The following is a 15,983-nucleotide window of genomic DNA, read 5'->3' on the forward strand; positions in this document are numbered from 1 at the left end:
CAGATGTGGGGGCAGAACAGCTTGCTGGAGCAGTGGAGGGCAGCATGTTTGCCCGCGCCAGCAGAGGAGCACCTATGCTGATGGAGAGATCAAAGATGCTGTTGTGCGGGTGCTGCACAACTTTGTGGCGCCCAAACTCGAATGTGTCCGCTTAGCAGATTTCTGTTGCCTGGAGATCAGTTGTAACTCCAGGAAACTTCTTGAAAGTTGGCAACCCTAGTCAGTGCTGGGATGGGAGACTGAAGGAAGTCTGGGGCTGCTATGCAGAGGAAGGCAATGGCAAATCACCTCTGCTCATGTCTTGCCTTGAAAACCCTATGAGGTGGACCTTCATGGAGTCTCCATAAATCAGTGGTGACTTCATAGCACACTTTACCTATAATCTCCAGTAAATTATATGGTAACTAGAAACGCTGAGAGGGCTTCTTGGTATTGAGTTTAATCACACCGATACTATTTTCCTGCCTGAGGTCTTACCATTTGGACTCAAAGCATTATCTCCTATAAAAGCCACATTTAAATTTTACAATATCTGTATGTGATCTCTACATATCTCTACTAAAAATCTGCCTACTTGATGTTTTTCTCTTAGGGCTCTGGTTTGACAAGCACTTTCCTCATCCATAAGGAGGAGTTAATGACCATCACGAGATCAAGGGCATCTGTACTGTACCTCACTTCCTGCTTTTGTCAGCCTCTTTATGCAAATAAAGGGACTCCTCGCTTCTCTCCACCTATATTACAGTGCCCCAAAAGTATCGTGAGTCAAGAGAAAATATGTGGCTTGTGTAAGGAAGACCTCAGTGGAATGTCAGGGTGGTTCAGGGGGACAGGCAGAGCAAAACTAGAGACAGACCTACTCCCCCAGCCTTCCTAAAGTTGTTTGGCTAATGCTATTCCTTGCCCCAATGCAATAGAGTAGACGCACACTCTCAGTGGGTGGCCGCCACCATGCCTGTTGCAAAGAACTTAAACAGAATCTGACAGGCCCACCTCTATCTCTCTTTCTCACACATACCCCCCTCATTCAGTCAAACACTCAGCCTGGTTTAATTGAGAGCTGGCATTCAAGAACCCAAATTTTATTTGGAAGACAAGGAAAGGGTTGCATAAAACTACTTACATGGAAAAAGAAGAGTGAGGAAGGATTTCAGACATGGGGAGAATTAGAACCAAAAAAATCATGGTGGCCACTGGCCAGGATGGAGAATATATGGTTGCCATCTTCCAGATAGCACCTGGAGATCTCCCACTGTTATGAAGGATCTCCAGGTGGAGATCCAGATGGGGAAATGTCTGCTTTTGAAGGTGGACTTTATGCTATTATACGCTGCTGAGGTCCCTCCCTCCCTCCCTCCCCAACCCCCACCCTCTCCAGGCTTCCCCCCTGCCCCCGCCAATCTACAAGTATTTTCCAGCACTGAGCTGGCAATCCTAAGTTCCTGGCAGCCAAGCCATGGTCAGCAAATCATTACAGGATGGCATCCTTATTTATTTATTGTAGGGCGTTGAGCACAATAGCCAAGCTAACTTTAACAGGCTTGCCAGGAGGAGGGAGAAAGTCTGGAAAATTCAGAATTTTGGTTGGTGCAGAACAGAGCCCAAGGTGGAGTGGCAGCTGGTCACTCCTCCAATCAGAGAAGAAGAGGAGGAATTAGAGATGTGAAGGAGGCTTGCGTGGTTTATTTGAATGAGAGCTGGGTAGGAAGAATCTAGTTTAAATGGGAGATTCTTAGTATGAAGGAAATCAACGCAATCCCTTGATTATATCAAAATATGCAACATAATCATCATGCTGCTTTGGGTGTGCTGGGCTGAGTTCACTAACCAGGATCTGCATTTCTGAGGTCTTTCTTTGATGAGTCACCCATTGTCTCAGGGACTCATCCAGCTGCGTGGGTAATCTCTACATTCCTTTGACTGTTCCACTTCCATTTCCCCCTAGAACCGTGGTGGCAAACCTATGGCATGGGTGCCAGTGGTGGCACTCGGAGCCCTCTCTGTGGGCACGCGCAGAGTCGCCCCCCCACACACACATCTAGGCTGGCCTGGGCCGCTGGGCTTGATTATTAGCATTAAACTTAAGACCTAGTTTTGGGGAAGCAGTGTAGGTAACCCTGTTAAGCACTGTTAAACCCCACTGATTTTCATGTGAAGAACTAAAGCGTGATCCTTTACCTGGGAGTAAGCTCAGTTGCTGGCAATGGGGCTTGCTTCTGAGTAAATCCTCCTAAGGTCGTGATTCACCAGTTGGAAGAGTTGCACGGTTGCTTCAAAGCAAAGCCACCAACTAGCACCGAGCTTACTCCCAAGTAACACACACCTCAGAGCCAACCGTTTTTTCTAAACTAAAACCTCAGTATTCAGGTTAAATTGCCATGTTGGCACTTTGAGATAAATAAGTAGGTTTTGGGTTGCAATTTGGGCACCCGCTCTCAAAAAGGTTCTCCATCACTGCCCAAGAATTTGTAAAATCTAGCAGACCACTCCAGATCTGGCAAAGGCAGTTTGTCCAGGGGCTAATCAAAATGGCAGGGAGTCATGCCAACAAAATGGAGGTAAAGCAGTCTGTCGGCCCCCATCTTATTAATGAGAACTGCTTTGCAATAGAAAAGACCACTAAGAATGTATGGATGACAAGTGCCCTTGCGTGTTTGGAAAAATCAACCATTATACCAAAATCAAGTAACATGTCAACATGTACAATATGCCCAAGCCATGATAATCATGAACAAAAGGCCTGTACTTCCCCGAGTTATAAAAATGTTTCTTCAGACATCAAGGCTTCTTACTGAATATCCATCTCATTTGTTCTCAAATCAACAAAACCAGTGTCTTGCAGAGTTCAGAGCTAACTATGTGCCAAATCATGAGATACTCTAAACTAGTGCTGTCTCCTCTGCTTGGCAGTAGCTTTCCCAGATCGACAGAGATTAAACTTTAAACAAACAACATAAATGTTAGCCCCTCCCTCCTTCCCTCCCTCTCTTCAATTTCACCATACCAGGAACAATATTTTTCCTTATAGCAAATTCACAAGATTGCAAACCTAGCCCAGCTCTCCAGTGAGTAAGATGCTGGTGTTAGAGCCTCGGGAGGCACAGCTGCAAATAGGTGTACACACCCTTGCTATTGAGCCTCACTGATTTATATTTATCCAGGCAGGGGAACAAAGTCCAGTTATTCTGGGAGCGAGAGCTACACAGCACAATGGCTCAACTGGCTCACAGCGTCCTGGTGACAGGCTCCAACCGGGGAATTGGACTAGAAATGGTGAAGCAGCTTGTGGAGATGACAGATCCTCCAGAGCACATCTTTGCAACTTGCCGGGATCCCACCGGACCCAAAGGAAAGGTCTGTAGAAAGACAAAGTGTATAGAGTTGGAAGAGACCACAAGGGCCACCCGCTACGTGTTCCTGAATTGAAGGGGTTGGACTTGATGGCCCTTGTGGTCTCTTCCAACTCTATGATTCTATAAATAGTGTGTGTGTGGAGTGAACAGAGGATTTTGACCAGTATATTCTGGGGTAGGCAGAGTTCCGCGGTAATCCAGTAACCTTTTTATGGTTTGTGTAGTGACACAGTAAGGTCTCTGATTACTACGATGGCACTCAGAATTCACAGGTTTAAACCAGTGGTGGGATTCAAATAATTTAACAACCGGTTCCGGTGATGGGATTCAAGTAATTTAACAACTGGTTGTTTTACAAGTATCATTTTAACAACTGGTTCTGCCAAAGTGGTGCGAACCTGCTGAATCCCGCCACTGGTTTAAACGCACAGAGATGACAGACTACATCTGATTGGAGCAGCAAAGTTGGCAAAAGGAAAGTCCTCAAGGGCATCTGCTCCCTCACAGAGAGAGGGGAAACCTGGCCAAATTGTCTGCACAGTTCGATTGGCAACTGGGGAAAAAATGGATTGGATGAAACTGCGGATATCCATTTGGATTCGACTATTTACAACCCAAATGTGAATGAAATTTACTTCCTCATTTGCAGGTCCAAACTTGATCTGGCTTTTGGGTTTGTTTATGTTTTTTTTTGTGGTGCCACAATGACTGTGTTTGCTCTGTGCTTTCAGTTTTCATTTCCCCCCTTGATAACTGTAGAGGTAAATTTCCCCAAGGAGGCAAGGGACAGTGGAGGGACATCAAGGGGAGAGGGGAACAACAGGGTCACTATCCAACCAAAACATTTACCTCATGTTCACACAGCAGTGGTTCATCCCTGCTTAGAGTTCAAGTGCACACTGTTTCCCCCAGTTATTTTGGTTTGGAGTGTTCCTTTGGAGTGTTAAAGATCTTCCAGTTTCTGGGTGCTAGCCAGATATATTCTTTTACGAGAATAGCATATGTAGGCAAATGAAGCGAATGCTCAGATGATCATTATTGTTCTGATTTCGAAAGCATTTAATTTTGCTCAAGCAATCCTATCTGCTCATCACTGAATACCAAGAAGTGTGTGTGTGGGGGGGGGGGGGGTAAGAAAAATGAAAGGAATTAACATAGCACTGAGTTCATGCAAGTGAGCAGAGTTTAAAAGGGGGGACATTTAATCCCAACAGGGGAGGAGGGTTACAGAAGTGAACATAGGGTTGCCAACCTCCAGGTGGGACCCAGAGATCTCTTGGAATTACAACAGATCTTGTGATTACGGAAATCAGCTGCCCGGCAGAAAACTGCAGCTTTGAAGGATGGATGTTATATCTGACTACACCTTCCCTTCCCTCCCAAAATCCTCTCCTCTCCAGGCTCTCCAGGTGTTTCCCAGCCAGGAGTTGGCAACCCTATAGCTACCATACTGGTTAACTAATCCAGACCTGTGCAATGACTACTTAAAATAATATAAGATTATCAACAAATAAAATAACCAAACCTGACAGCCTTCAGACTGGGCCAGTTTGGGGAATACAGTCCCCCAAAGGTCAATAACATGGCATGGCAGTAAAGAAATTAGATGTCCCAAGTAGTTTAATGCTATTTAAATTAATTTGATATTATTTTTTTTACTGTGTACTCTATCTGTATGTTTTGTTCACCTCCCTGAGCCCTTCGGGGGAGGGTGGTTTATAAATATAATTAATAATAATAATAATAATAATAATAATAATAATAGTCTGTCTCTGTTTGACATACTATTCTTGTCTCAATTACCTCTTTGTTTCCAATTCCAGGTCCTGCGTGATTTGGCAGATAAACACTCCAGGATTCATGTGATTCAGTTGGGTATGGAATATATTCTTTCCCCATCCTGTTCCTGAAAGAACCCATTCATTTCCTAGATGTCATGCTATCTATTGCAGGGTAAACTGGCCTTTTCAATGCACTTTGATAGCTCTAGATGCAGGGTCTCGAACCTTCTCTTTAATGAGAGCGAAACTTGTATAATAAAAAAATCCCCAGCTACTCCTCCCCCAGGATGAGCACATGAAGCAGCCTTATATTGAATCAGATAGAAAGAAGGAGGAGGAGGTGGAGGAAGAGGAGGAATTTGGATTTATATCCCACCTTTCTCTCCTGTAAGCTCCTTTCCCTTCCTCTTCCCACAACAGTCACCTTGTGAAGGCTGAAAGAGTTCCAAAGAACTGTGACTAGCCTAAAGTCACCCAGCAGGAATGTAGGAGTGCAGAAATACATCTGGTTCACCAGATAGGCCTCTGCCACTCAAGTGGAGGAGTGGCAATCAAACCCGGTTCTCCAGATTAGAATCCACCTGCTCTTAATCACTACACCACACTGGCTCTCATAGACTGGAAGCAGCTGTCCAGGGTCGCTGTCCAGGGTCTCAGTCCTGAATTTCTCACATCGTGTATTGTCAGATCCTTTAACTGGAGGTGGTGTGGATTAAATTGGTGACCTTCTGCATGACCAGAAGATGCTCTACACTGATCCACAGCCCCTCCCTGGCATATTCCCTGGAAACAGGACATGAAGAGCACCCGAAATATATCTATCAGTTAAGCAGCACAGAGAAGAATTCTGACATAGAAACGCTTTTAAAAGTTCTGGATCAAATTTTTTTTAAATAATCCTTTCCAGGATCTTCTAGAAGGTGTGTTGAGATACAGCAGCCAACGACCTGCCGGCAACTCGCAAGCTAGTTGTTCTAGATGTATACTTATTGCTGAGTGCATTTGCCACATCATTATCAAAAGCGTTTCCCACATAATTATCAAAAGCCAGTATTGTAGGCAGTACACCACATTGATCTTTTCATTTCCACTCTGATTCCTGTCTCATCTGCTCACCTGTCTGCACAACAGAAGTGGAAGACCAGTCCAGTGTGAAGGCTTCCGTGGCACTGGTGGAGTCCCATCTAAATGGCAAAGGCCTCAATTTGCTCATCAACAATGCTGGAGTAAACTCTTATGCCTCCCTGGAAACTGTGCAACCAGAAGAAATGCTGTCTGCGTTCAACACCAATGTAGTAGGTCCCATTCTTGTGGTGAAGGTGAGAATTTCCCCCTTTGTGTTATAGAATACTGTTTATTGTTTAATCCTGTCCAATTCGGTCTGCAGCAATATATTATAACCTGTATTATGATAATGCACTGCTGAAATCTTTGTTTCCCCATCCCCAGTTTTATGAAGTTTAACTTGACATCTAAATATGCTGCTATGCCTGTTAGTACCATTTCTCTCCAAATAATACATTTAGTTTGCAAAAGCAGTGGCAGGGAAGATATACGGCCCTGCATTACAAATGTCTGTACTGTTAATAGCCTGGAGTTTTCTTAATGATTGGGACGATCATTGCTTTCACATCCTGCATGTGCGCTCCCAAAGGCACCTGGTGGGCCACTGCGAATAGCAGAGAGCTGGACTAGATGGACTCTGGTCTTATCCAGCAGGCTTGTCCTTATGACAAGAATCCCTGATTTCTGCAGCCTGCTACTTGATCTACCTTGTAGGAATTCCTGCCCCTACTGAAGAAGGCAGCAAAAGCAACGTCGACGGAGGAAATGAGCTGCAGGAAGGCAGCCATCATCAATATATCCTCCAAACTGGCCTCTATTGGAAGGGGATTTGAGGTTATGTTGAACCCAATGTTGCCGTACCGTGCAAGCAAGGTATGCCTGTCAGAGAACTGGATATTCCATTATTGTGTGGAAGCCCAGGATTTAATTAATCATGCAGACCTCCGGTCCTCTGTCCTAGTACCTTTCAATCAGTTTGAATCTTGGGGAATTGGAAAGAAAGTCTGGAATGAGACTGTTTCTTCAAAGTCTGGTTTCATTTTGCAGGTTGCATTGAATATGGTGACTGTATCCATGGCGCTGGAATTGAAAGGAGATGGGATCTTGTGCACAATAATCCATCCTGGGTGGGTGAAAACAGACATGGGAACCGAAAAGGTATGTAGGATATGAGGAAGGATGCTATATCCCTACATACCCCACCTGCCACTAGAATAGGCTTGCCATTTGCCTACCAATGGACGCCGGGGGAAAGAATGATGGCTTGGAAGCCATAATTTACAACAGTGATTCCCAAAGTGGGTGCCACCGCCCCCTGGTGGGTGCTGCAGCGATCCAGGGGGGCGGTGATGGCCACAGGTAGAAACATTAATACATATATCTTTCTGTTTAATTGCTATTAAAATTAAAAAAAATAATTTCCAGGGGACGCTAAGTAATATTTTTTCTGGAAAGGGGGCGGTAGGCCAGATAAGTTTGGGAACCACTGATTTACAATGTTTTCATTACTCAGAAGCAAAAAGGTTTGCCTCTGTGGTCAATAGCTTTACTTGATAGTTTTGCACCAATAGAAAACCAGCATGCTAGGGAGTATGATAGGAAAGTAAAATTATGCTGGACAGCTAGGCAAATTAAAATATATATATATATTGCAAAGCTTCTCTTCAGGAAAGCCCCCTGTGTGCATGTGTAAAATGGAATTGGTCATGAGGCCAGTCTTACAAAAGGAACAAGGCTGTAGTTTTGCATGTTTTGCACCAATTTGCTAAAAGTTTTGTAATCCTCTTTGAGTCTTACTGAGAAATGCAGACTATAAATGAACCCTACAATGAGGCTGAATCCATCTTACTTCCCTCCATCTGAGTGGAGCCGAGATTGTCTAGAAGCTGGAGGTGGAGACAAGTCCAAGAAGGAGTTTGCCCTCCCTGGCCTTGTCGCCACCCACAGTGAGTTTCTGGGCGGGCCTCAGAACACTCGACTTGAACTAAAATAATATGACTTTTAAAGGCACCAAAAGGTGGGGGGGGGGGAGTTTAGCTGGGGCACACCTGTGGGGAGCACGTTTTTTTAAAGCTACGTCCCTGTCTGCTCCCAGCCGCCATTAATCAGCTGGCTGATGTGGGGACTTACCAGCGATGGAGGGAACCTAGGCTGGCATTACAGTAACAGTGACACTTCCAGCATGCACCAGAGGTGACATCCTCATGTTGCCAGTGGAGGGGGATGATCTAGTATTTGGGCAACAGCTCCGTGGTACAAACAGCATCTTCCATAGAGTTTTTCTCCAAATGCCAGAGCGTCCTGGGTGATCAGCACTACAATGATGTAGCTTGTGGGGAATGCCAGAAGTGACGACATGACTGACATGCTGGCCTGGACCTCCCCCTGCTGCCTGTGTCCCACCTCCTGCAGCCTGCCAGTTGCCAGAAGCGACCTGTCAACCCTATAATGAGGCAAATAAGTGCCCACTACATTTGCATTCACTCTGAGGACTGGACCAGTCCTTGAAGGTCTTCTTCAGGACAGTAACTCTTGCTTTTCTTCTCTCAAAGGCACCTTTGTCCGTGGAGCACAGTGCGCAGGGCATCCTCCAAGTCCTTGCTAATTTATCCTCATCAGAAACAGGAGCTTTTCTGGACTGGGAAGGAAGGCGCCTCCCTTGGTGAGGGAATTCTGGTCAGAGATCCAAGGCTGGCCACATCTCCTCTAGCTCTCAGTAGCCCCTGCACACCAGCTCTACAGAACATGATTTTGGTCCTCAAAACCTTACAAAAAATTCGAACGATCACATTTAAATTCAATGAGGGTTAACATTGCCTGGGTACAGTTTGCTCAAAGTCTTTCCTAAAGTCACTCATACATTTTAGTACATATTTGATTTTTTTCTTTGAACTGAAAATGGCTTCCAGAAAAAGCTGTTTAGCTTCAATGAATAAACTCATGCTCAAAAGTAAAAGTGGTTTTCAAGTGCATTTTTTGACAAACTCTAAAAGCACACCATAGTGCTTGTCAATTGAAATTCCCTGTATAAACCACAAAACGCACTCTAGCGCTTTACAGTAAGAAATCACCGTATACAAGCAGAAAGTCTATGCAAATACATTCATCAATCTACTGCCCACTAAACTGACCAGATCTTGGTTGTTAACCGGTCTCAATACTTCAAGAGGTCTCAAATTCTAATGCCACAAAATGGCTTCCCTTTAGGGGCACAATGAAGATCCTTGTGCGGCAGTGGCAGCTGCTAACAAAGGCCAATAATCTTGCACAGAATTATAATAATGGGTTACATCCATTTTTTAAAATACAGGTCTATTTTATTCTGGTTTTGTCTTTCGCATGGGTGCCCGTTTTCTGTGAAGGAAACAATCTGTTTTCTTTTTACCCCGTTGCAAGCACATACCCAGGGGGATGATCATGACTGCATGATATTGAGCCGCCAAATTCTTCAACTACTGAAGGAGACCAGAGAGTTATGACGATGTAACAGACAGTGTCCTGGTTTGTTTGATACCGGGTAGGAAGGAAAGCCTTGACCTAGATGGTTACGGTAGCCTGCTCTTTGTCAGATCTCAGAAGCTAAGTAGAGTCAGCCCTGGATGGGAGAACACCAAGGAAGTCCAGGGTCTTGACAACAAAGCAGGCTATGGAAAAGAACCTCTGGACAAATGCTACATTCATCCCATGATATTTCAGAATATGTTTTATTCTCATAATTTCTAACATCCAGTATGATTATCATACTAGCCTTTTAAAGCCTGTTGGACAAATGGCTGAATGGAAACCAAACTCTTTCTCTAACTGCCTTTAGTCCCAAAACAAAAGATTGATTAAAGTACATTAACTAACCTGAGTTTAAGAGGTTGTGTGAACATTCACCAGGATACCAAACCTACAGGAAGCTTGAGAAACTTTTCTTGTTTGTTTACAATATGAATAAAAATAACTATTATGGAAAATGCATCAGAGATCCTAGTTCCAAAACTCCGATTAGAAGTTTTTGCCAAGTCCTTTGGAATCTCCCAAGGTTGAACTGCCTATTTTTGCTTGGGAAATTTCTTTAGATTTAGGAGTGGGGAAAACGGGGTTTGAGGAGGGGAAAGATTTCAGCAAGGTGTACCGCCACATCCTCTAAAGCAGGGATCTTCAAACTATGGCCCTCCAGATGTTCATGGACTACAATTCCCATCAGCCCCTGCCAGCATGGCCAAGTGGGAGGGATCATGGGAATTGTAGTCTATGAACCTCTGGAGGGCCATAGTTTGAAGATCCCTGCTCTAAAGCATAGGTGTCAAACTCACAGCCCTCCAGATGTTATGGACTACAGTTCCCATCATCCCCTGCAACCATCATGCTGGAGGGGGATGATGGGAACTGTAGTCCATAACATCTGGAGGGCCGCGAGTTTGACACCTGTGCTCTAAAGCATTCATTTTTCTCCAAGAGAATGGATTTAAGTCATCCAGAGATCGGTTGTAATTCTGGGAGATCTCCAGTTCCCACCTATTGAACCCAAGCCCCCAGTTCAAGGTGTTTAGATGCCCCAAACTGCCAGCTCCCTATGTCCCTGCATTCCCCCTGCCCCAAATCCAGGCCAGGGCATCAGGACAGGAGTTGACATTCCACTTCACCACTCTCTCCCAGTTTGGTACCCCAAGTGGCCAATCAGATCTCTTGGGTAGTGAACTGGGGCCCTGGAATCTCCATCCACTTGGGCATGTTATTCTTAGCACGGAGGTGACACCCTTGTTCAGGGTCCCATTCCAGGGTACCACACCGTCTGCCCTGATGCTCACTTGGGCACGTGGTCCCTCTGGGCCACAGCACAGATCCATTGTGACCAACTGGTTTTCCCCACCAGCTGCCGAATCAGCCCCTCCCCGTCCATCAGGGCCAGCGAGGGAGAGAGGGAGGGCGGCCAGAGTCCCCCCACCGACTACGACGACCCACCACCAGCAGCAGACGCCGCCAACCCTGCAGAAGGGCCCCCTCCTTCTCCCTACCGGCCACTTCGCTCATGGGGCCCCCTGGACGCTTCCGCCTTTACGGCCCCGCCGGCCAATCAAGCGGCAGGAGGAGGAGGAGGAGGAAGGGCGGCGGCCCAATCGGCGCTCTCTCTCGGGACTCGTCACCCCGGAGGCGACGGGGAGGGAGGGGCTCCCGTCATTGGGTTCAACCCCCCCCCCCCAACTTCGCCTGGCTCCCCTGGGACCCCCCTCCCCCCCGTCCTGATCGGGTATCGGAGAATCTGCTCCACAGTGCTCGGGAGAGCCCCCCTCCCTCCCCTGGACCACGCCACGCTGACCGCCGCCTTCGCACGAGACCGCACGTGGATGTTACGGGGGATTCCGCTATCTCCCCAAGCCTGTTTGAGCTTGGCACCCCGTTTGGACAATGTAGCCCAGGGGCCCTAGGAGGGCACCACCTTCGCAAGAGTTCCCCACGTCCAGGTTGTGGCGTGTCCGAGCCTCTTTGGGCAGGGGAGCCGCCCGGGATGCTGCTGCTGCCCTCCAGTGGCCAAAGGTGTGAATTACAAGCGCAACCCTCCCCCTCACCACCACCACCACGGGGCATTTCTCATGTTATAGTTGCTATAATGTGGCATGTCGGGGCCCCTGTGGGCGGGGGAGCCGCTGCGGAGAGCTCTCCGAGAGCGCAGTAACGCTCCCTGATAACGCCCGAAGAGCATTACAACGCTCTTTGGACATCGCTAGCATGCTCTCAAAAACGTTAGCGCGCTCTCAGGAAGCCTTAGCGTGCTCTCGGGAAAGCGTTACAAAGCTCTCAGAAAACGTTAGCGTGCTCTCGGAGAGCTCTCCGCAGCGGCTCCACCCTGCCCACAGGGGCCCCGACACGCCACATTACAGCAACTATAACCTGAGAAATGCCCCGTGGTGGTGATGGTGGTGGTGGTGAGGGGGGGTTCCGCTTGTAATTCACACCTTTGGCCACTGGAGGGCAGCAGCAGCATCCCCAGCGGCTCCCCTGCCCAAAGAGGCTCTGACACGCCACAACCTGGACGTGGGGAACTCTTGCGAAGGTGGTGCCCTCCTAGGGCCTCTGGGCTACATTGTCCAAACGGGGTGCCAAGCTCAAAGAAGCTTGGGAAGATAGCGGAATAGTTGCTATAATTCTTTGCTAAGGAGATGGGGCTACCCTTTGAGGGTCCATAACTTTGGACCCCCTGAACCAAACTGCACCAAACCTGGGGGGGGGTCCCATCAGGACAGTCTCCGGATGATATCCTGAAATTTTGGTGCTGATATGTCAAAAAATGCACCCCCTGCAGGAACATTCCAGAAATTTGCCCAAGAATCTTTGTTCTGAATGTAGTTTTCTGCATTGCTGTCAATGGGGGTTGCAGGCTGGGGGGGGGGGGCACATTTCTGAAGGCACAGTCTCAAAACTTTCAGGTTCTCATCATCATCAGGAGACTGCCCTGATGATACCCCCCAGGTTTGGTGCAGTTTGGTTCAGGGGTGCCAAAGTTATGGACCCACACTTGAGAGCCACTCAGATTCTGCATTTGGCTGCATGCTAGCATTGCTCAACTGATCAGGATTTTATCTTTTTTAGTGGGGTATGTGGGTTTTTGCAAACACTGCCTGGTTAAGTTTCGGGGGGGGGGGGAATTGTTGCATATCAAGGCAAGAGATAATACAGAGGAAAGAAAAATAAAGATGCTGCCAGCACACCATTGATTTGTGCAGACTTCTCGGTGACCTTTGGACTGTTAATTGATTTCCATGCCCCGCTTCTTCAGCAAACAGCAAAGGCAAGCCGTTCAAATGGCAACATCGGCCTATTACGCACGGGAAACTTACTGCGACCCCAAGTAGCATGCACCCTTTGTTTTGCTGCATATCTGCTATTATTTCTCACTGCCCAATTTCCCCTGACTGCAGCAGGACAGCCATTACCCTTTACTCTGGACTTCTGCGGTATATCTTGTGGTAGATTTTTTTTGCTTGCATTTACTGGAAGGCAGGCAGAATGAGCACAAGAGGAATGGCCAGCAGTGGTTGGCTAGTATTTTTAAAACAGGATTATTCTCTCAGTTTGCACAAATAAGTACAAAGTTTAACAAAGATTTTTTTTCCTGGGTTGCATATGCTCATTGGCATTCATCTGCAATGTGCCAGCCAATGCGTGCGCATCCCAGGAGGGATGAGGAAAGCCAGGCAAGATTGCAATAAGTGGCAAACTGTCTTACATTGCTTGTACGCATGTAAGACAGGCAGCAGGGCATCTATGCATTCAGATATAACCATCTAACAAGAGATAAACTGTCTTAAAGGAATTTTCTAGTTCGTTCTATGTAAGTTCACTGTTCTCTGATTGCCACAAATATTATGATATGCTCTGGGACGGTTTACTATATGTTCCAAAGAGTGTTAGGATTCCCGTAAGTAAGATAATTACCAGTAGTTTTGTTATTTTTGTAAGGAATTTCACTAGAAGGTTTATGATTGTAGTTCAGAGCACAGATTTCAATCTCAGGGGCCACCATTCCATTATTGGACCTGTCATTCCAGTCCCAGAAGAGTTCTGCACTGTGCATTTTAGGATTGTCAAAATGTGAGGTTACATTCTCAGGTAACTTTAAATTATAGATCTATGAAGAAATCCTGAGGCAATTTTTAATTAAATTCAAAATCTATCTGTGATATTCAGTTTTAATAAATAGGCAATTGTTCTATTGTTTCTGTTGAATTCCTTTAAATGAACTTCTCTGGCCCATTTGATATAATTTCACATTCTGGATGTAAGCAAAACACCAGGCAATCAGATTATTTCCATGTTGTAACAAAACACTGACAAGTAACTACCAGCCTTTGCACTACATAATGTCCTACATTAGAATTGGGACGTAATTACTGAGAACCAGTTGATGATAGTGGTAGACAAGGCGAGATTTTGATTGTGTTCCTGCATTGCAGGCGGTTTGACTTGATGACCCCCGGGGTCTCTTCCAAATCTATGGCCCCTTCCGCACACGCAGAATAATGCGCTTTCAAACCACTTTCACAACTGTTTGCAAGTGGATTTTGCTATTCTGCACAGCTTCAAAGAGCACTGAAAGCAGTTTGAAAGTGCATTATTCTGCATGTGCGGAAGGAGCCAAAGATTCTAGGATTTAAAATTTTTAATTACTTGGCCTTCATCTAGGTTTACTATCAGTAGTGGGATTCAAATAATTTAACAACTGGTTGTTTACAAGCACCATTTTAACAACCAGTTCTGCTGAAGTGGTGTGAACCGGCTGAATCCCACCACTGCTTACTACGTAATCTTGACGAAGTCACTATAGCTGACTATCAGGGTTCTTTTGAGTTCCTAATAGGAACTCGAAGTAAGAAATGGCCTTTCTCCCAGGGCCTACAAAAACCTAGAACCAGCCCAGCTCTTGTGCATCAGGTCTTTTGATCACTTAACCTTGAGGACAACGTCTGTGATCCATTTTCATGTTGGTACAGTGAACGACAATGGAGTTGCGTGCAGAGTTTTGACTGCAGTGACCTGTTTTGAGAAGGCAATGTTGGTACGAAAAGAAGGATCAAAATTATATATACTACACACACACACACACACACACACACACACACACACACACACACACTAATAAAAGTGTAGTGAATTTGCAACTAACTTTCCTCACATAGGAGAAAAGAGTTGAAATACTTCAGCAAGTCATGGTAAAATTTATTGCAAATGAAGGCATTCGGATCCCTGTACGTGGATTGTCCCTCCTGCACAGCAGCCAAAGAGGGCCGTTCAATCTGTCACCAAGGCAACGTTTCCCCCTCCCAGTTCAGAAAAGTGCCGCTGTCTTTCTCAGAGAGATGGCCGAGGGTTTTCAACATCGCCTGCACACTGTCATCCACTGTCAGTGGAGCTTGTCCCTGCTACAAAGAGAGAATTTTATTCATGGGGCTTAATTCCAGGAAAGCCAAAGTGAGTTAAACAAGATGCAATTTTGCGTGCAAAAGAGAGAGAATGACACACCAATTGGATTGACAAATACTATACATGACAACATTAATGTACCATACATTCAGATATCACAGGCCTTTTATGCACGTCTGTGCTCCTTCAGTTTCAGCATACATTCTTGTCAAGTTTTATTTTGTAATGCACATGTTTTTTTCCTCTGACCCCGCTTTCAGCTCAGCAATTCCCTGCATTTTCTAAGTTTGCAAATCAACTGCTTCTCAGCTGCATGGTAAATAGTACATGCATAAAGCGTCACAGGCAAACTGAGAAGCATTTGTAAAACTTATTCCACGCTTATGGAATTTGGTTCCTCAGGAGGTTCATCCAATGTGAGCCTGGACACATTTGTACAAGGTAATAAACTTTTGCAGCAGGCCTAGTATGTGGCAGTTAGAAAGTTCAAACACTGAATATACAGAACAAAACAAAAATGAAATTAATGTATGGATTTTACAGTTGCAGGTTAGGCTGTAGACTATTAGCTTAGATGCTGGTTTGGGAACATTCAGGAAGTGGGTTTGGGAAAGTCAATAAAGCAAAGTGGCGATTCTAAAGGCTGAAAGCCTTTACCGTCAGATGGAAACCAAAGATATAGATTCTGGCACCATTTGACGGCTGTTGGAAAGTGTGTGTTTGTTGCCAGATTGGCAGCCACAAAAGCCAACTTACTCACCTCTCTGTACAAATGAGATTACACCATGAATGACTTACTGCGGAATCTCCCATGTCTGTTTGTACCCATCCAGGGTGCAGCGCAATGCACAGTATCTCATCTTTTGCATATTCCAGG

The 15,983-nt window shown here is 45.8% G+C and overlaps 2 protein-coding genes across 4 annotated transcripts in view; one reads left to right on the top strand and one right to left on the bottom strand.

The window, feature by feature from the left end:
* Positions 1-3,044: 3,044 nt before the first annotated feature.
* Positions 3,045-9,155, top strand: LOC125443231 (C-factor-like). The gene is made up of 6 exons (XM_048515198.1): positions 3,045-3,354; positions 5,177-5,228; positions 6,266-6,453; positions 6,914-7,072; positions 7,247-7,357; positions 8,752-9,155. Exons 1-6 carry the CDS (start codon positions 3,211-3,213, stop codon positions 8,863-8,865), a joined length of 768 nt encoding a protein of 255 aa, XP_048371155.1. The 5' UTR covers positions 3,045-3,210; the 3' UTR covers positions 8,866-9,155.
* Positions 9,156-14,885: 5,730 nt separating this feature from the next.
* LOC125443246 (C-factor-like) overlaps positions 14,886-15,983 on the bottom strand; it is a 9,775-nt gene continuing 8,677 nt past the window's right edge. The window contains exons 6-7 of one of the 3 annotated variants that reach the window (XM_048515229.1): positions 15,905-15,983; positions 14,886-15,102 (exon numbers count right to left, since the gene is read on the bottom strand). In XM_048515229.1, coding sequence (XP_048371186.1) covers positions 14,983-15,102; positions 15,905-15,983 — 199 coding nt within the window. In that variant the 3' untranslated portion in view covers positions 14,886-14,982. Of the gene's footprint in view, positions 15,106-15,890 lie in introns of all 3 variants that reach the window. The other 2 variants (XM_048515227.1, XM_048515231.1) reach the window with 2 other exon arrangements.

Source organism: Sphaerodactylus townsendi, linkage group LG14 (assembly GCF_021028975.2).
Source record: "Sphaerodactylus townsendi isolate TG3544 linkage group LG14, MPM_Stown_v2.3, whole genome shotgun sequence".
NCBI lineage: Eukaryota > Metazoa > Chordata > Lepidosauria > Squamata > Sphaerodactylidae > Sphaerodactylus > Sphaerodactylus townsendi.